Source organism: Lasioglossum baleicum, chromosome 14 (genome assembly GCF_051020765.1).
Source record: "Lasioglossum baleicum chromosome 14, iyLasBale1, whole genome shotgun sequence".
Taxonomy (NCBI): domain Eukaryota; kingdom Metazoa; phylum Arthropoda; class Insecta; order Hymenoptera; family Halictidae; genus Lasioglossum; species Lasioglossum baleicum.
In genome coordinates this window covers 8,052,154-8,072,708 of record NC_134942.1, presented here as the reverse complement: position 1 = coordinate 8,072,708, position 20,555 = coordinate 8,052,154, and the positions used below count along the sequence as shown (strand labels likewise).

General features: G+C 36.8%; 5 protein-coding genes across 9 annotated transcripts in view; 2 read left to right on the top strand and 3 right to left on the bottom strand.

Moving 5' to 3' along the window:
* Nucleotides 1-1,348: 1,348 nt before the first annotated feature.
* On the top strand, nt 1,349-7,867 carry Fen1 (Flap structure-specific endonuclease 1). 2 transcript variants are annotated; one of them, XM_076438195.1, is made up of 7 exons: nt 1,349-1,657; nt 1,728-1,830; nt 2,034-2,200; nt 2,276-2,589; nt 2,667-2,885; nt 2,973-3,161; nt 3,239-7,867. In XM_076438195.1, exons 1-7 carry the CDS (start codon nt 1,576-1,578, stop codon nt 3,311-3,313), a joined length of 1,149 nt encoding a protein of 382 aa, XP_076294310.1. In that variant the 5' UTR covers nt 1,349-1,575; the 3' UTR covers nt 3,314-7,867. The 2 variants fall into 2 exon arrangements, with proteins under 2 accessions (XP_076294310.1, XP_076294311.1); XM_076438196.1 differs by having other exon boundaries at nt 1,350-1,657; nt 2,075-2,200.
* Nucleotides 1,406-7,363, bottom strand: LOC143215769 (NAD(P)H oxidoreductase RTN4IP1, mitochondrial). Of its 2 annotated transcripts, XM_076438194.1 has the most exons (9): nt 7,152-7,363; nt 6,908-7,030; nt 6,211-6,442; nt 5,991-6,136; nt 5,447-5,596; nt 5,086-5,375; nt 4,828-5,013; nt 4,583-4,760; nt 1,406-4,096 (listed from the first exon to the last, which is right to left on the bottom strand). In XM_076438194.1, exons 2-9 carry the CDS (start codon nt 6,953-6,955, stop codon nt 3,893-3,895), a joined length of 1,434 nt encoding a protein of 477 aa, XP_076294309.1. In that variant the 5' UTR covers nt 6,956-7,030; nt 7,152-7,363; the 3' UTR covers nt 1,406-3,892. The 2 variants fall into 2 exon arrangements, with proteins under 2 accessions (XP_076294309.1, XP_076294307.1); XM_076438192.1 differs by having other exon boundaries at nt 6,908-7,363.
* Mrpl45 (mitochondrial ribosomal protein L45) lies at nt 7,726-9,415 on the top strand. The gene is made up of 6 exons (XM_076438197.1): nt 7,726-7,867; nt 7,937-8,254; nt 8,403-8,554; nt 8,627-8,675; nt 8,853-9,002; nt 9,079-9,415. Exons 1-6 carry the CDS (start codon nt 7,814-7,816, stop codon nt 9,337-9,339), a joined length of 984 nt encoding a protein of 327 aa, XP_076294312.1. The 5' UTR covers nt 7,726-7,813; the 3' UTR covers nt 9,340-9,415.
* LOC143215600 (uncharacterized) lies at nt 9,398-13,436 on the bottom strand. Its single transcript, XM_076437871.1, has 7 exons — nt 12,491-13,436; nt 12,325-12,419; nt 11,923-12,256; nt 11,586-11,856; nt 11,212-11,429; nt 10,365-10,606; nt 9,398-10,284 (listed from the first exon to the last, which is right to left on the bottom strand). The coding sequence occupies exons 1-7, from the start codon at nt 12,761-12,763 to the stop codon at nt 10,080-10,082; spliced, it is 1,638 nt and encodes a 545-aa protein (XP_076293986.1). The 5' UTR covers nt 12,764-13,436; the 3' UTR covers nt 9,398-10,079.
* Nucleotides 13,437-13,638: 202 nt separating this feature from the next.
* Ror (tyrosine-protein kinase transmembrane receptor Ror) overlaps nt 13,639-20,555 on the bottom strand; it is a 322,401-nt gene continuing 315,484 nt past the window's right edge. For all 3 annotated transcript variants that reach the window (XM_076438182.1, XM_076438183.1, XM_076438185.1), the window contains 8 exons: nt 20,160-20,284; nt 19,435-19,973; nt 18,943-19,179; nt 18,738-18,871; nt 18,228-18,444; nt 17,812-18,153; nt 17,468-17,736; nt 13,639-17,388 (listed from right to left, as the gene is read on the bottom strand). In XM_076438182.1, coding sequence (XP_076294297.1) covers nt 16,699-17,388; nt 17,468-17,736; nt 17,812-18,153; nt 18,228-18,444; nt 18,738-18,871; nt 18,943-19,179; nt 19,435-19,973; nt 20,160-20,284 — 2,553 coding nt within the window. In that variant the 3' untranslated portion in view covers nt 13,639-16,698. The remainder of the gene's footprint in view (nt 17,389-17,467; nt 17,737-17,811; nt 18,154-18,227; nt 18,445-18,737; nt 18,872-18,942; nt 19,180-19,434; nt 19,974-20,159; nt 20,285-20,555) is intronic.

The following is a 20,555-nucleotide window of genomic DNA, read 5'->3' as shown; positions in this document are numbered from 1 at the left end:
GTACGCTTGTGTGTAGCGCGCGTGCAATCGAGCAGGCACTCACACGGGCAGAGTAGAAGTACGTTCGTGTGTAGCAGAACAACGGCGAGGACGGTACGTCCACGGTCCGTCAGAGTGGGGGGTCCTGTACCGGAGGGGAAGCGTCAGGAAGCATGTACTCTCCTCCTACCCCTTCCCCTATTCCATTCCAGCACCGTGCGCAGGCGCACACTCCATGGTCCCCATCGCGCACGTGCAACGTGTCTCCCATTCGCCCCACTCACTCGGAGTGTGCCCAGATTCCACGTTTTTTTTCGCGCATGCGCGACTTTTCAGCCTCAGTGAAGTACGCTTCGCGAGGAAATGTGGCACCTTGAGCACCATGCCGAATGGAACTGATTATGAAAAACGAATGAATGACAAGTGTATTTGTATATATATTCGTATATACATATGAAATATTGAAATATAATATATATATATTCAGATAATAATATAATTCCGACTTATTCTATTGTATTTAGAGGATGGGGAAGAGGAAAGGAGTGCTAAAATAATTAAGCAAGATAAATAATAAACAACAAAATATTTTATTTGGCAAATTCAATACACGACTTCTTCAGCGGCAATATTAAGTGGACACGCTTAAAAATCGCATAACTTTTTAGAAATTGGTCCAAAGGACTTGAATTCTTTTAAGATGTTAGACCGGTTAGTTCGCTAGAGAATAAGTAAACAAAAATTTATTACGATTGCAATTGGTAGTAATTATACAAAATATTAAAAAATGATGTTTTGACAACTTTTTTATCTGGGCCTGTAACGATAATTTAAAAAATGCGTTTTATAGATTTCGGTAACTTATATGCATACTGAAAATTTCATCGAAATCGGTCAACATTGCAATGAGCTACATACGTTTAAGGGTGAAAGTCGCAGATTTTCAGCCTTGCCAGGGCATTTCGCCCTTACGTGATCATCTTTAAACGTTTGTAGCTCATTGCAATGTTGACCGATTTCGATGAAATTTTCAGTATGCATATAAGTTACCGAAATCTATAAAACACATTTTTTAAATTATCGTTACAGGCCCAGATAAAAAAGTTGGCAAAACATTATATTTTAAAATTTTGTATAATTCCTACCAATTGCAATCGTAATAAATTTTAATTACTTATTCTCTAGCGAACTAGTCGGTCTAACATCTTAAAAAAATTCAAGTCCTTTGGACCAATTTCTAAAAAGTTATGCGATTTTTAAGCGTGTCCACTTATTATCGCCGCTGACTGTAGCTGCCTCAGGGCTCTGCTACATCATCGCATCGGCCGCAACATAGCTACGTTACTGGTTTGACGCGCATGCGCGAAAAAAAACGTGGAATCTGGGCACACTGCTCAGTCCCCGTCATCAGAGAGGGGGTACATCATTTCAGCGTGACTCCCCTCCCCCTCATATGGCATCACTGATGATGAACAATCAAATTGGCGCGAATTGGCTCTTCGCTACACGTTTCTTTCGACAACATTGATTTCCAGACATTGTCAGACATTGTTTAATTATATAGTGCAGTTCTATTCCTATTATTTTGTGTCAACCATGGGTATTCTAGGTTTAGCAAAATTAGTAGCCGATGTATCGCCAAGTGCTATTAAAGAACGAGAATTGAAACATTATTTCGGTATGTATTTTCGTTATATCAATGAATCTGACGTCTTTCAATTTGATTTTGATTTAAAAACGTTTTTCAGGTCGTAAAGTTGCTATAGATGCGTCTATGTGCTTGTATCAATTTCTTATAGCAGTTCGGAGCGAAGGTGCTCAGCTTACTACGGTAGATGGCGAAACAACAAGGTATGTATTTACATAATGTATTTTATAAGTTGACACATGTATTCTTCATCCACGAGAAGATCCAACATTATGAGACAGCGAGAGTACATTTCTAAATTTCTGCCTCATACATCAGTATTGAATTTCCTTATGCTTGTTCCCCATATTTGTCTCAGTACAGCATTCTCATTGTTTATGTTGCCTATATATTATTACATTCATAGTCATTTGATGGGTATATTTTATCGGACGATACGATTGGTAGAAAATGGAGTGAAACCTGTATATGTATTTGACGGGAAACCGCCGAACTTAAAAGGTGATGAACTAGCAAAACGTGCAGAGAGAAGAGACGAGGCTCAGAAGCTTTTACAAGCAGCAGAAGAAGCTGGTAACTATAATCACCATTTAAGTAAATCGTTCTACTTTTTAAATGTATTATATTATCTTTAATATATTTTTTCAGGAAATGTGGAAGATATAGAAAAGTTTAACAGGCGACTAGTAAAAGTTACAAAGGAACACGCGAACGAAGCTAAGCAGTTGTTGAAATTAATGGGTATTCCATATGTTGACGCACCTTGCGAAGCAGAAGCACAGTGTGCTGCTTTAGTCAAGGCTGGTAAAGTTTTCGCAACAGCAACAGAAGATATGGATGCGCTTACTTTCGGATGTAATGTTTTACTTCGTCGTTTAACATTCAGTGAAGCTAGAAAGATGCCGGTGCAAGAGTTTCATTTCGATAAAGTATTGGAAGGACTCGAGTTAAGTCATAATGAAGTAAGTAACTTCATTGTACATTATACTTTTGTCATTACATCTGTACAAGGTTTATTCAATATTCTATTTGTTGATAGTTCATCGATCTGTGCATCATGTTGGGTTGTGATTACACGAACAGCATTAAAGGAGTTGGTCCGAAGAGGGCAATTGAGTTGATCAAGACACACAGATCACTTGAGAAGATTATTGAAAATTTAGACACCAAAAAGTTCTCGGTTCCAGAAGATTGGAATTATAAGCAAGCTCGACTATTATTCCAAGAGCCTGAGGTGGCTGAACCTGACAACATTGATGTGAGGAAATATACAATACACACATATGCACAAAAGTGTAATGTAAAAACGCTTTATTTGTTTTTCTATGAAGAATTTATATTTCAGTTAAAATGGACCGATCCGGATGAAGAAGGACTAGTTAAATACCTATGCGGTGATAAACAATTCAATGAAGACAGAGTAAGAAACGGGGCAAAGAAATTACACAAAGCAAGGAATACTTCTACTCAAGGCAGATTAGACACATTCTTTAAGGTCCTGCCAAATTCAAATCCTAGTCCTGCAAAACGCAAAGTGAGTATAATTAACAACATACATTTGAAAATTCTGTGCTCCAGATTTTGTTGAAACAGTATTGTGTTTTAAAATAGATCGTAGAAACGAAGGGAGCTGCGAAAAAGGCTAAGAAAGGCGCGGCTGGAAAACCACGTGGAAGGCCAAAATAATTATTGATATAAAATATTACGAATTAATGATATTTATTCAAGCATATAGTGTCTCGAATATCTTCTGGTATTCAGCGTAGAAAGTGCCTCAAGGAATTTAAATTCGACCACGTTTAAAAGTATTGTAACTGTAAACGCATTTATACATTTTCATATTTATTTGATAAAATAGATCATACATTTTTAAATAACAACTTTGATTTCATATGCGTATGTATTATATATATATACACCAACTCTAGTGTTTGCCCATTAATTGTTTATTGTTGTATAACTAATAATTTCTTCCTTGTATACCTCGTTTCGTGTAGATGTGTAAGCAGATAACAATTTAAAATGATAGAAACTGTGCAATGAATTGCGTTCTGTTTCTATTAGAATAGTTTGTTCAGTCTTGATTTCAGCACCACGTTTACGAACTACGTTTCTGTAATACATGTGGGGGGGGGGGGTCAATTTTGTATAAAGTGGCAGTTGGCAGTGCTTTCGAGCTACTGTCAATATTTACATTATGTTTTGATAAGAAACTATCATGTATAATGTATTAGCGAACATCTGTCCATTAAAAATGTTCAATCGTCACTGAAACGTTATTATAGTACTACCAAGAGCGTCGGGATCTAATATGTGTTGCATTGCTTGTTCGATATTATGAGGTCCGTATACTCTATCAACGACCATTTGCAACTGTTGAGCATCGGCTAAGTCGCTCAATGCTTGTAAATAGGTTGTATTTAACTTTGAACCTTCGATCCATTGCTGCATGTTAAGTCCAAACAGGTACTGCAAAAGAAAGAAGTAATTAAGGGGGTAGTTTCGTTTACAGGATTGCAAGGGTGCGGGATGCGCCTTCTCATTTCTCGATAACGCAAAGATGGGGTTTTTTAAAGCACTAGATAAAAGATAATTTGCATTATTCGGCAGCATGCGCTTTCTCATTTCTCGATAATGCAAAGATAGGGGTTTTCAGTATTCAAAAGTGCTAGATAAAAGATCAATCTAGGCCGCAATCCCCCCCAAATTTCCTATTTTTACGTTTCCGAGGCATAATTTGCATTATTAGCTGTCGCAGCTTTATGAAAATAGCATAGAATAATGCAAATTACGCCACGTAATCGTAAAAATAGGAAATTGGGGACAACTGCGGCCTAGATTGATCTTTTATCTAGCGCTTTCGTCTACTGAAAAATCCCATCTTTGCATTATGGACCCCTGCAATCCTGGAAACGAGTCTACCCCCTTTTTAGTCATATGCAAGTTTCGTTTTACCTGTATCAGTAACTTTAGTCGCACCCATCCGGCAAATATGCTTCCACATATGAAACCCAATGAATCAGAAGTCAATCCTTCAGGAATTGTACACACATAGGAACCATTAGGCATTAATCGTTGTTTTAATATACGTTCGTCGATTGGTAGACCCCCAGTATAAAAAATAGCATCGTATCTAGAACATTATTATCTTCATATCAGTCGAATTCTTATCAGTAAATATTTTAAAGCTACACACATACTTATCATATAATTGTAACTCCTTTTCTAAGCTTGAGCCATTTAATGTTATAACGTCATCAGCTCCTAACGCTTTCGACATAGCAATACCATTTGGTCTACATATTGTACATACGTGTCCTCCCCACAATTTAACCAGTTGCGATAGAACACAACCAATTGGAGTAGTTCCTCCGTATATAAGTACCCTACAGAATTGTAATTCATGTTTAATTTTTGCTGTATCAAAGATGAACATCTCTATTTAAAACCATGCGTACCGTTTCCCTTTCGCATTCCCCTCTCGAATGGTAGATCTATTAATTAGAGCATCCCATGCCAAGCATCCATTGTATGGAAGACTGGCAGATAGTTCGAAACTACAAAGTTTAGGTCGTTTAACCACCTGGGTTTCCGGGACAATTATGTACTCCGCCATTGTACCAGGTGCCCATGAAGGAACAGCTAAGAATACTTCGTCGCCAATATCAAAATTAATTACACTTTGTCCAATACATACAACTGTGCCTGTACAATCTCTTCCTAATGTGACTGGCAATTCTCTGTATCTCTGAGAACAGACATATATCGATATATATTTAACGTGAGAACGCAGATATTAATGCAAATCAAATATCATACTCCAGAGTTAAGCAGTCTTCGATAATATTTGGAGTATCCGTAACAAATCTTTGCATCAACAATGTTAACGGAAGCTGCTTTAACTTGTATCAATAATTCGTTCGGTCGTTGAATCATAGGCATCTCCGAATCCTCCATCATTGACACACCCTGCAAGTTATGAGATGCGTCAAGTTTGATGTATACCAGAACTATCAAGAACAATTACGAAAAGAATTCGAATGGATAAAATGATAAAACATATATTACTTTTTTAAGGGGGTGTTCTCCTTTCCAGGATTGTTCTCCTCTCAATTCTTGATAATGCAAAGATGGGGTTTTTCAGTAGTCAAAAGTGCTAGATTTGCATTATTCCAAAGCATACAGCTATTCATGTAGCTATTTTCGTATTTTCACAAAGCTGCGACAGCTACATGCTGCATGGAAATTACACCTTGTAAACGTAATAGTGTGACTTTCAAGGGAGACAGCAGTCTAGATTGATCTTTTAGGAGAACAGCCCCTTAACAAGTACATTTCTAAGTAAAGTAATCGCATCGAATACCTCAATACCAATGTACTGATGACAAATTACTGCTTTTATGTGATGCATGTGGCGTATAGAATATCCCCAATTAGTTCCGATATAATAACCAAGTAAAGTACCAATAATTAAACCGGTCAAACAAAATGCTAGCTCTCTCTTCGACACTAAAAAGTAGACAGATCAAGATATATTACTGTCAATGAATACTGTTGTTTTTCAAATTATTGTTACGCTGTACCTTCATTGCTAAGCAAATTTCTGTAAAACGATTTAACACTAAAGTGCGTGTTATAATACTGAAATTGCACTTCTTCCCAGACTCTCTCCAACCAATTAAGTATAGATTGCATCGCCTCCTTCGCATTTTGTATCTTGTGATCGCTGCTTAATTCGTAAAAAAATTGATGTGCCTGTATCAGCCAATCTCGGATCCATTGTTGTCCGTATTGAACAACTGTATGCGTGTGAACCTTCCGCAAAAAATGTGACATAATATGAAAAAGAATTTTCTCGAAATCGCATTAAAATATTTTCTACGCTTTTGTTTCGCGGTATGGGCATAACCAAATTGACCTTCAGTTGTTTGTCCTTTTAGCATGTTTTAAAGTGGTGAAGAAAAACAATTCAAAATACAGAAAAAATTATTCGAGTATTCTATCGGACGAGTTATTAATTATTATGTAATTAAGTCTAGTCTTATGCTGGCACGATACTAAGTCTATTAAATAACTTTAACATTGTTTACTATTGGAAAACAATTTAAAATACAGAGAAAGTTATTTCAGTGTTCTATCGAACGAGTTATTAATTATTATGTAATTAAGTCTAGTCTTATAGTGGCACGATACTATTTAAGTCTATTAAATAACAAGAATATTGTTTACTATGAGAATGAGTTTACTATTGATGAGTTCTTTTGTAATGTAATTATTTACCTGAAGTGTTTCGAATTGATTGGATAAATGGAGCCAGATTTCGTCCATGTTTCATTGATTATTCAGATTTAACGTAACATTTTACTTTCGACAATGTAGGTATTGTACACAGTGGCCGGTCAGCTGGAAATGCAGCACGGTAGTGATATAAATAAACGATTAACACATTGCGTATGACTCGAAATAGATATCGAGAATCTGTTTTAAAGTATGACAGCTTTTCGTGGGTATCAAAATTTCTTACAGTATACTCTCATCACATTCCCTGTTACGTTTATAATCATTGTTATCGTTATCTGACCATTAGGCATTCTACAAAACTACTATTACTTCAACATTGTTTAGTAACGATCGAAACAGGTTAGCTTGCGTTCAGAATTTGGCGCAAATTTATTTGAGTTTTTCACATGACGTAACGACGGTTGTGCAATTCTTGTCACGTGGTCTAACAGCGACAATGACTCCTCCTGCATTCGATGCTATGTATTTATTTAGAGGGGTTTTTACACATGTTTTCTTACCTGGTATAAGCTTCACTTTTCGTTATAAGCTCCTGACTGCTCCTGACTCAGCTCTTAGGAATTTACAACGAAAAAATATTAATATTTTGTTGTATATAGAAAGAATATATTTGAATAACATTTAATATAATTGCACTCACTCAGTTCAAGTCGCAGAAAAATATTCGAGTCGCTACTCGACGTGTTATGTCGCATTTGCATTTGAATAACCTTTGTTATTGTACGTCTACCTAACCTAAATGTATACGAATAACCCTTGTTATTATTTTATATGTCTATCTAACCTAAATGTATCAACACAAGTACATGTGCAAGGGTTAGCGTAATAATATTGTGAGTCAAGTGTATAAACATTTACGTACAGAAGATTTAAAGACAATTTATCATGATGATGTCGAAATATAAAGGCGCATTTTGTGCGTTTGGAAAATATATACAGGTAATTCGATTCTTATTATCGAATTTAATAAACGTTTCCGATCTACAAATAAATGTTATTCTTTTTCAGAACAATCAATCACTGATACCAAGTCCTGTAAATTGTTCGTATTATAATTTTCAACAACATAGGAACATAGCGAAACATTGGAATCCAAAGTTCCGTAAGCTTAGAAGAGAGAAGGTTATTAAAGTAGAACTACCAAAATTCGATGAGGATACTGATTCGATGACGCAAGATCGATATCGATCAATGTTGAAACAGCGTGGTCTGCTACCACAGAGGAACTGGAATGAAAGACCAATTCTCATTTCTTCTACGTCGACTGTACTTGAGCCATACATTGTACCGGAAGGTGACGGAAAATATTCTACTATTACTAAAGAGGTACATAAACACCGGCTGAATGAACGTAGTAAATATTCCACTAAATTTGTTATTATACAGCAGGGAGTTCTCTGCTTAGGTTCTTCATTCTCTGATACAGATTTATAATCTACAAAATGTATAAAATCATTTTACATTTAATATTCAGGGAGCAAAACAAAAGATTGAATTTATCGAGAAAAAGGGAAAATCTTATATGGCTGTTAGGAAAATAAAGTCGTACGAAGAAGATTTTTCAATGAGTACGTTCCCAGAACATGCGGTAGAAATATATAAAAAAGCGCACAATGCATTGGTTAAGTGAGTATTTTTCATAGTAATTTATACAATAGCAATAATTGTGTAAGATAATAATTTTGTCTGTTTTTTCAGCAAGGATAAGGATCAATTACTGCAATATGTTACAGAGTTTGCGTATCCTGTAAGTTCCATATGTTGGAGAATATTTTGTTATATATTTATTTTATTTATTATACACACGCTTGACTATATACGTTTATCCTAAATTACACAATCTCTTGTGTGGAATATTTTAAGATTTAACATATCCTTACCATCTAACACTGAAAATGTATTGATCAATTTGATTTAATTGCAGAAAATGTTACATAACGTAGAGGACAAAACAATCGTTTGGAAATTCTTAGAATCCTTGGAACCAGCGCGTATTGTCCACGTCAGATGCGCGGATGTAATAACGAAGACTAATATTTTCGCGCAAATTACCGTCCGGATTCACGCTCAACAGGTTCGATAATAAACAAGTTACTATTTTATAAAATACATCGTTTCTATATTGTTTCATGCGAGATAAATCTTTTCAGATACTGTGCATTTATGACAGATTCGGACGGCTGTTGAAGGGTAGCGAAATATTAAGAAAAGATGTTCTAGATTATATTATATTCGAGAAGCATTTATCTAATGAATATGGTACTTGGCGATTACATGCAAAGATTATACCAAGTTGGTTGCCACCGGAAGAAATAGCAGCGAAAACGTATATGTTACCAAAGAAGGTTGAAGAAACTAGTTTAACAGCGAAAGATGCTGAGGACTCAGTTGCTGTGACAACGTCGCCGTAAATGGCAATGAACAAATTACAGATTTTTACGATCTATGTAAATGTAAGTCTTGAATAAAGTAGCAGGAAACAAAACATTGTTCTGTTCCACGGTGAATATTGATCATCAGAATACGTTTAAAAAATAATGTTTTATCGCTGGTATCATTGGAACAGCTTTTACCTTTGATAACATCAATCAGTTTCGCAAACGGTATCATATACTTAAAAGCTTATTACCGAACGCATTTAAAGGTTGCAATGAATACCGCGGACAGAATGTTGTGCATGTTGCTTTCGCAATTTAACGCCTAATTAAGTGTTATCATGATTTTAAATGTGCTGATGTTGTCAGCTGAGTTGTTTGGTCACGGAAGCGCTAGATTGCGATTTAGGTCACCGGGACGTTTATGTTTCACGATGTAAACTCTTATCAAGATCGAACTAAATCATTTTCTAATATGGATTTGGTAGGGATTGTGGACAGCACGCTTTTTTCAATTGAATGTCTCTAAATAAAATTTAGTTAACTAGATGTTCTTTTGACATACATAATCGCGCGACTGTTTGGCCATCCAATAATTTCAGTGATGTGATCAATTTTTTGATGTCTTTTACGTCAGATTGTGGATGATTTAATTAGTTGAAATAAGAAATTGCGTGGAAATGATATTGACAATTCATTACTTCGAATTATCATCTTTCATTTCACTCTAAACAAAATGTGTCCAAGCCTAAAAATCACATGCACCGAATATCGTGTTATTTATTGCAATGAAATGTAATTTGCTCGAGTACGAGAATTATCAGCGACATGAACAGACCACCGAGCAATACCATGTAAACGAAATGCACCTGTTCCAGGACGACTGCTTCAGGTATACCCGAACTATCGTCTTCCTGCCACCATTTTAGCCAACGTCGATGGATCCCTTGTAGGATACCGTTTTCATATAGTTTCATTAGTCTGTAATGACACAAAAAATGACTTGATTCATTGTCACTGTTATATATATATTATATTAATTTCAATTTCGTATTGTTTACGCGATATCGATGCTCCGTTTGTTTTTGAATTGCCACGAGATAGCAGATACTATACTGACTACCATAGAGAGTCCCACAGTCTGTAATTGACATGCATAATTTCCATTTTTGCCTATCTCGTCGCTCGAAAACGTGGTCATTAATTCGTCCGAGCAGAGTCTCGTATACATATCAGTTAGATTGCGCACAAGAATAATTCTTTTCTTGCGACTCTTGTTCGAGTGATCGGGCAAATGTCCCCCCTGAAAATACAAGTGCAAAACAATCCTTATCTGCCGAGAAAAAAATGTGTCTATAATTATGAAAGTGGTCTAAGTGAAAATATTTAAAAAGAAAGAGTTATCAGTTATTTCCGTTATAAACCGTTAGATAGTGCTTGTTATTTCAACATTATATCGACTCGTTTCCAGGATTGCAAGGAAAAGCGTTAGTTAGTCAAAAGTGCTAGATAAAAGATCAATAATAGGCCGCAGTCGCCCTCAAAAGTCCTACTTTGATTCGGCAGCGTAATTTGCATGATTCGGAAGCATAAAGCTGCACATGTAGCTATATTTTCATAAAGCTGCGACAGCTACACGCTGCCGAATAATGCAAATTAGGCCTCGTAAACATAAAAATAGGACTTTTCAAGGCGACTGCGGTCTAGATTGATCATTTAAATAGCGCTTTTGACTTCTGAAAAACCCTGAGAACAAGACTATCTCCTCAATATCTTTTCGCTTTAAATATCTCGAAATAAGAAATATATTTAGACCACTTTCATATATGTATAATTGTGGACACAAATGGCTAAGTATGGTCAGCTAATGACACATTGGTCGACAATCGGTGACTTTGAAGATCGTACCGCGAACGCCTCGTGGAATGACGAGCCGTTCACAGCGATGATAGAGTATTGTGTACTTTCCAGTATAGATTTAGTATTGTAAAAAGGGAATATAGAGACGACCTGTGACATATAGCCAAATATAACCGCGTTGAACGCCGTATTAATTAATAAGGCGAACAGACTCGCTAGATACTCAATCAACCTGGAACATCTTCTCCCAGAAGATGTGTTGCAATCTGCGCAATTTATAAATCGTTCGTTAAAATAACAAAGAATTAACACGATTAATACATATAAAGTATAAAGCAGTAAAATAAGAAAACGAACGAATCAATAAACGAAATGAATATTTGTTTATTGAATTCGAGCATGGGTTTGTTTTTTTCTCTCACTTTGAGTACATATCATGCCTAGATTGTAGAAGAAGTAATCAGCCATGCCTGGGATCATGTTTTCCTTGAACATGCCCGCCTCGATTACGCGGAAAACATAACTGCAGACACTTAGGATTATGTAAGTTATCAGGATCGCGAACCACACTTTCCTGGAGTACAGTTTCAACATCCAAGTGGTAACGTGTTGTCGTTTTGGTTTCATGAGGAAGCTGTTTCTACAATGGCATAAGAAACGTATCACGTCTTTGAAGATGTAACTATATATAAACTATAAATGTTGGAAAAAAGAGATTGACAAATTGAGGGATGATTATGGACAGCTCTAGAAGCCAAATTGGGAAACAATTACCCCACTTAAGGGGGTAGACTCGTTTCTAGGATTGCAAGGGTGCGGGATGCGCCTTCTGATTTCGCGATAATTCAAAGATGGAGTCAAGATTTTGATAGAAAATTTTTGTAGAAATTTTTTCGAAAACTTTACTATTGTGACTCGCCTAGAACACTTCAATGGAAGCGTGAATTGAGCTGCCCCCATTCTTATTGATACCAATTCAACCCTCGCTACGATGTCCGTTTGATTCAATTGTATCGTCTTGAGCAAACCGGGAGTAAACGTGCCGTTTATTTTGAAACCTAAAGTATTTAAACTCGAACGATCGGGTTTCAATCTAAAACGAGAAATTATTGTTGATATTCTGGCTCGTTACGTTCACGTTCATTCTTCGAACAATATTACGTCAAATTTAAATATTCTGCTAAAATGTTCCAAGTCTCGCCGATGTAACCCGAGACCCTTGTTCCGTTCTCAACGGCGAAGATTACGTCGTCTATCTGATAACAAAGAGAACCATTCATTAGATTTACGATTTACTACCTCGATTATCGGAACTGATACGTGTTACCTCGTAATAAGAGAATTTGAAAGCTCTCCCTTGAAAATTGTGAGTCTCCTCCTCGCGACTTCGGCTCAGAAACTCCTGGTTCATCGCTGCAAAAATCGGTTTGCTGACAATCGGCACAAAATCGTTCCTCTGCTTGTCCCATATCACACCATTCACCGATTGAACAGGCGTCAATAAACAATTAACAACTACAACCAACACTAACTGTCTGATAACATTGTGGCTCTTCGGATTTCCGGATCCGGAAAATCTTAGCCGCGGCTGTTGCACCATTGTTGTCGTCAGAATTCTCGTGCTATATTGTCTGAATGCGATGTTGGACGATTTTAATAAAATGTTGTTATCGTGTCTTAGTATTTCCACGGTGTTCGGACACGTTTAACGGTTTCAATAAATGCTACCGGACACGAAGCGAAGTGAGAATGTTATGCGTGCTGGTCTCTTAATTCAGTAGCCAGTTAGCTGTTATCACGATTCTAAATGTCCTGATATCGATCCGATAAATCCTTCCGCCGCGGATTCGCAGATTCGAAATTCAGATTGCCATACAGCGTTTACATTTCGCGGCTTTCGTTCAATTCAAAGCGAATTGAACAAATTGAAACGGGAGATTCACGCTGACGAAACTGTTAAGGAGATCCAGGCTACCGTCACAGATATGTATAGACAGCGGACCTTTATGCAAAATAAAAATTGTCTACCTGCATTGCAACAAACTGGAGTGAAATAGAAAATTATTTTCTTTCTTCGCATGTTCTATAGGTTGAAAATAATTTAAAGGTATTTTTATAAATTCGTATAATGTTTTTAATTACGCTCATTCTGCGTCATGAATGCATAAAATCCGCTGTCTGATAATGATAATTCAAAGTAATAACTATGAAATGTATACATACTATTTATTTATATCTGTGTATTATTATTCATTCATTTTATATCGTTATTCATTCGATAAAATCAGTTCTGGGGTGTTACGTGACTTCACGTAAAACGTTCAACGTAAAACACGTTGAAATGTGTTTGATGTTTCAGCGAATTGTACTACGCAAAAATTGGAATCTCTAGGAACTGTTTGTTGCAATAAAAGGTGCATGCAGGTGTAATGAAATAATGCCTCTGCACGTACAAAAAACATGTATCGTTTATATCATAGTTGACTGTATATATATATATAATATAATATATATATATATAAAGGTCTTAAGTTTACTATATTCGTCGACGTAGTTGACATAAATTAACTTAACTCTAACCGGTGACGAGCCTGCGACGCGACCGCGAGAGTGTTTTACAAATACAATTAATAATACAATTGTCATGTTGCAGGCTCGTCACCATAAAAAAGTATCGCTCCAACTTAACCAGTTACGTTAATTACTCTAATGATCTCCACGTATCTAATTTACATCGATTTCAGGTGCGACGCACGCACCCTTTTCCTTACAGCCGATGAAACACTCCGCTGGTTCCTTTTAATAGAAAATTATAAAAAGTATAATACAGTTTTCGTTCAAGCTCTCCGATGGACCTTGCATGGCCAATGACATCAATGCTGACCTCGCAAATAGTATAAACACTTTGCGCACTTTATGCTAATGTTCGGATTGCTACTGTTCACGCTCGAAAAAGATATTATTAATCATGCAAGGTACGCTTCTCACTCTAGGCTTCCATCTAGGGCTATAAATGAAGTTCGAACGAGTTTGAAAACGAACTTACAGTACGAACTTCGAATTGCATCAAGTATAATTAACTATTGGGATGTTATCCTTGTCAAGAACTATTATTTGACTCGTGAATTTAGTTGGACAATTAAAATTTTAAAATTGAAAGGGTCGTTTAAAACAATATCTGAAAAATATCTAAAAATAATATGTTACAATTCGAGGTTCGACCAATCAGTTCGTGTTCGAACGTTTATAATTTTTACAGCGTTACTCTCGTCACTTATTGTTAGTTTGCTCGCGACACAGTACTGTTCATGTTATCGAAAACAACTACTATTCTTTCGCTTTTATCCAGATCCTTGAGTTTCGGACCAGTTCCGAACAGTCTGCGCCCGTTAATATCCCCTCTGGCCGGGGTCAACGCTCTACACGCGAACAATAAATGATTCCGCATATAATTTACACACCGATGTCGTTGAATTCTCGCGATGAGCGATCGCAGTCGGTCTTACAGTCGTCGGATCTTCTAGAATGAAGATTCCTTATGAACATAGATCCGCATCGTTACCTAACGAAACTAAACAGCTTGACATATAATGTTCGCAATGAGCTCTCGGCGATTATGCATTCAGAGCACGTGGTCTTGTTTGGGTTTTCTTAAGAATCCCAATTTTTAACGCTTCATCTACTGACGATCGCCTAACAGTCTTTTTAAAATCAGGGATTAACAATCCTCTAACTCTAACACAGTAACATTGTTCAGTTCTTACGAGATTGCCATTCAGAGGAAAATTATTCAGCTTCTTTTAAACATGGTACTGACATTAAAATACCCAGTGCTTAGGCTTCCGGTAGATGAAGCGTTAAAATAGAAAAATTACATATATGTATAACGTCGGCAGTAGAAAAATCACGAGGTTGAACAATACAATTATGAAGTTACAATGTTGACGCTTCGATTATTTGGACTCGTTCAAGTGAACGACAACTATCATACACTTTTTCTTTACTCCGAAAAAAATTCATCGAAACAGTCTACGTACGTTCGCCTATTTTTATGTAAGAATTGTTTAACAGACGCTAAAAAGAGATCACATTTCAAATCGTCCCTTTCCATAGAGAACAACCTACCACTACACATACAGATGATAATTTTTATTATTGTGCCATTTTTCTTAGTGGGGGGAGAGGATTGGTTTTTCGCAAATCGTTTAAATATTACTTTCTAAAATACTTATCCTCAGTCTGGTAAGCACACAATATTACAAAAGTGCAACTATTATTACAGGTATATTATATCCTAGCAACAATATATCTCCGTAAAAAGATTCGCAAGTTACAAGGTTTGCAAAAATATCAGTAAAAATTACGTAAAAAATCCTCGGTTCGTTTGATTTACAATTTTGTTACTCCGATCGGAGCGGCGCCCAATATTGTTACTGTAGTATAATATAGATGGAATACTAGTTGGCCGCATACTTACATGAAATTAATATGAATATGTAATGAATATGTTCAAATACGTATTAACAGGATGCCTAATATAATACTTTCAAATACAATCCAAAAAATGATACAGGGAAACGTTAATGGTACAGTCTACACTATGTACCGGGTGTTTCATAATTCGTGGTGCAAATTAGGTCCGTCGATTCTATGGCTGGAAATAAGATGAAAATCAAGAAGAGGTATCGCTTTCAAGAAAATTAAATTTAAATATCAGTCAAGTACACTCGTCCTTAATAAATAATTATGATTTCACTACAAGATGCTGTTGTGACCGTGTTTATACATGGTATAATGGTACAATGTCAGGGCTTGTTTCTGATAATAAACAAACACGGTCGCAACAGCATTATGTAGTTAAATTATAAATTAATCGTCTTATTTCCAGCCATAGTTTGCACCATGAATGATGAAACACCCGGTATGTATATTTCCTTATAATCAGTGATGGGATTCATGTAACTTTCGTCCTAATATATTTGAAAATTTAATTTAACTGAAAACTTTCAATATAATACAAACTACCTAAATAATAAAAGGCTAACGGGTAAAAATAGTACGCGACAATAATAAAACATCAGTACGGAAATTCTTTTCGTATTAAAATTAACTAAAACACACAATATGGTTTCCTTTACATTGTAAACCAGTTCTTAAACGTTTGGACTCCCCACCACTGTTTATAACGTATACGCAAACGCGTACGTATGAAACTACCATACACGTCTGTGTACACGCGCGTACGTATTTTTGTGTATGTATAAAATTAAAGTTGTACCATGAGAAATGTTATTGCCAGTATAAAACGTCACATATATATTCCGGTCGAAATAAATATAAATGCAGAAATATGGCAGTGATTAGGTATTATTGACGGTCGTGTTATACCTAATTTCATTTACGAACGTTATCCCGAAGCTTTAAAGATTCAATTGTACCTAGAAACGGACCATATAGATACCTTGTACAGCGATTACGGTAAATACTATATAGAAACATAAAAATTCGTCGCGATCGTGAGGATCTTTATCGTTCTCACTTGGATACCCTGGTCTCGGTCGTCACCTTACTGGGGTCTGGTAACCTGACGACTAATTGCGCACCGTTTTGCATTGGTCTGGTACCGTTCAACGTATTTGTTTTGACCACTTGTTGCGTCGTCGGCGGTAGAACCTTCTTGGCTCCGCTTAGTTTCGGCGAACAGCACTGTTTATCATCGTACTCGTTCAAGTTAATGTTCGTTTGATTCGGATAATTCGGCGTTTTCATCGGTGTACTGTGTTCACTGAAACCACAGTTCGGTCTCTGATCGATGGAGTTCGAATTTTGGAAGCTCGGTGGTAGCATCTTCAGTCCGTTAGTGTGCTCGCTCATGTTACAAAACGATTGTTCCATGTTCGCCTTGAAGTTACCCATGTCTTTCTGGTCGCACTTGTAAATTGGTGCCGATAGTTGCGTAGAATTAGTCTTGTTCGTACTCTTGTGGCTACTACCGGAGTAGCTGGTGATAGACTCGTTACAGAAGTCGCTTAGGTAAGTCTGATTTATATACCAATTGTGTAAACGGTGATGTATTTCTGGGAACTGCGGTCTTCGATTCGCAACCTCGTGCCAGCATTCTATCATTAAACTGTAAATCATGGTGGGGCAGTCTTCCGGACAAGGTAATAACTGTCGCGAACGTATCATGTCTATCACCTCTTGATTGTTGTAACCGTAATACGGCTGCAAAACGAAAAGCAACATGTTAATCTCTCAATGTATTATTCAAATAAATACTTGGTCTTAGGATTCGTTGTATTACCTGCAAACCGTAACTGTAAATCTCCCATAATACAACGCCGAAGCTCCAAACGTCCGACTCCGTTGTAAATTTTCCGTAAACAATTGACTCTGGAGGCATCCATCGAACAGGTAACAAACTCTTAGATTGAACTCTATAATAGTCGCTACTATATATGTCACGTGACAACCCGAAGTCAGAAATTTTCACTGTTAGGTTGTCCCCGACTAAACAATTCCTCGCGGCTAAGTCTCGATGTACGTAATGATGGCTCGCTAAGTATTCCATACCTGAAACAAACATTTTTCCACGTGAAATATACCGGTAAAATGATTGAAATCGTGCATGTGATGCTGTATACTAACCAGACGCGATTTGCAAAGCGATGTGCAAAAATTCTGGTTGTTCTAAGATCTTGCCAGTTCCGTTGTTCAACGGAACGTCCGATCGTGGCGAGTGGCATATCAGAAACTCATGTAGATCGCCTTGGGTCATGTACTCGAATAGCATACACATTGGTTCTCCCTTCAGTATCACCCCGAGCAAGCAAATTATGTTCGGATGTCTGAGATCCGTCATTAGATCGACTTCACGTTTGAAATCGTTCTGCGTTTTTGGACTAGCGTTCTCTTTCAACGTTTTCACCGCCACGTAGATCGGCGGTTCACATTTGTTACCCGTTTGAAGCTCTCCCTTGTACACTTTGCCTAGGGAACAATAGAATGATTAATTAAAATCAGGGATTTTGAACCGGTATCATTTTTATGATGCGAGATCTCACCGAACGCTCCTTCGCCAAGCTCTTGTAGAAGTACAACATTATTGGTGCTAAATTGTGGCACTCTGTTATTGGATGTTCTACTGCTACCGCTGCTTAATGTTCCAGTTCCTGGAGTCGTGTTACCAGGACCGGCTAGAAGGGAACTCATTTCCATAGGTTGCGTCGTACTTCGTCTTCCATCGTATATGTTTTTGTCACACTGTATACCTGTTAACATCTGTTGAACGAAGAGCAAAATATTATTTTCATGGTATTGTATCAGGTTGGAGGGAGAGTTCTGTTGTATTTTAAAATTTAAATAAGCAGGTGATTTTGCTTGTAAATTAGAAACACATGTTGCTAGTGAGTCATTGGGAAACAAGAATTGACAGGCTATCTGAAAGATAGCAACAAGTTGTTGCAAATAATGGAAATTATATCATTGAATAATATTAAATATGTATTTTTAGAAATTGATGGAAATGTTTTCTTTAAAATACGACAGAACCGCGACATGATATGCTATCTTACTTTGTTAGACGGCAAATGATTCATCTGCCTCGTAGATTTTCTGCTTCTATAGCAGCAGCAATAACATACCAATATTACAACAAGTCCTCCTGTCAGTACAAAACCAACAACTGCATAGATCCATAAGTTTTTAACTGCAACGAAATTCAGTGTTCTATTATATCCGTATTAAACGCCCTTTCGTTCAGCAACGAGTTACACTTACCACATTTAGGTATATCACAAAATTCCTTCTGCATTGTATGATTGACGTCAACGTAACACCACGGTTGCGATTCTGTTTCGTCTGGATTGCGGCAATACGAGTGTTTGCCAGCTAACTCAGGGTAATCAGAAATTGGGAGATTGAAGTGAGCCAACCATTGCAAGCATGGTCGTCCGCTGATGCTTGTCTTCACTATACCTCGATAAGTTTTACCATTGCCCCAATAACAATAATCATCTGTAACAGAAGAAATATAATGCTGATACAGTGAACACACCCCAATGAAATAGCTAGACTGCGGATCTTTATGCATTTATGAAGAAATTGGTTGGATGGAATATAAAACAGTACAAGTTTTCAAAAATTCAAGAATGTCGTAGTGTTGCTTTTAATGTAACAAAGTCGTTAAGGGATGAAATCAATTTTTATGTTATTCCTGCTTCCCACAATCAATGCAAAACATTTTTATTTTGAATTATTTATTGTTCTTACTCTCTTGCACATTGTCCTCCGTAGATATACCGAGACTTAAACAATCACGAGCCTCGGGGGTGTTCTCCATTGGCAAATCAGAACAGTTAATTAAAGGCACTGTTTGTCCAATCAGTGGATGTCTCTTAGCAATTGCATACTCCTTCCTGCATAGATCATTCTCCAACACTTCGCACTCCTGTCGGCAAATCCTTCGTAATTTACGATTAATGTCGTTTCTCCCAGAGAACAGTGACTCGCCGTAACTCTGGCTGAGCAGCTTTTTCGTCGAAGATTTCCCTTCCATGAATGGATTGAATTCGGAACCAGGACCCAAAGTCGGACTACGCTTTCTGGGAATGCTATGCGATCTTGTAATATCACCTATGTCATCTCCGTCACCTGTGTCTTTCGATAGATCATCTTGATTGTTATTTAAAATATGAAACATCCTCTTCGCGTCTTTGAGCTTTAGAATACTGGCAGGATCTCGACATATCGGAAACGCCGAGTAACATAAAGACGGTTTCGCGTAACCTTCGCAATTCGATGAGACCTCACTGAAACGTTCCAGTTGATCATGTTAGATTTGAATTCAGAACTTCTCCTAGCTTCTATCTAGACTGCGGATCTTTATGCAATTATGGTTTTTAAAAATTTTCAAAAATAAGAATTTCTTAAAATTCGTCTACAAAAATTGCAAATTGCATAAATATCTATTTATAGTCTACTTCTAACATACTTACTTCGAGTACTCGATAACACCGAAGGCTTTCATTAATTTATCGTCAAGTAATTCTTGTGTCATTGGATACGGTATATACACTGATTGCTTCTCTAAAAATGGTGCACACGTCTTTCCAACGTATATCTGAAACAGTGAAATTATTAATGTAATTTGTATTATTTGGCAGTGTAATGTGCATTATTCGGAAGCATAAAGTTGCAACAGCTGCCGAATAATGCAAATTACGCCTCGTAAACGTAAAAATAGGACTCTTAAGGGTGACTGCAGCTTAAGTTGATCTTTTATCTAGCGCTTTTGACTACTGAATAATCCAGGTTTGCATTATTTTCAATCTACCTCCTTAAAAGCGACTGTTTCTAGTGGAGCGATGGCGAGAGAATAGCGGTGCACATAG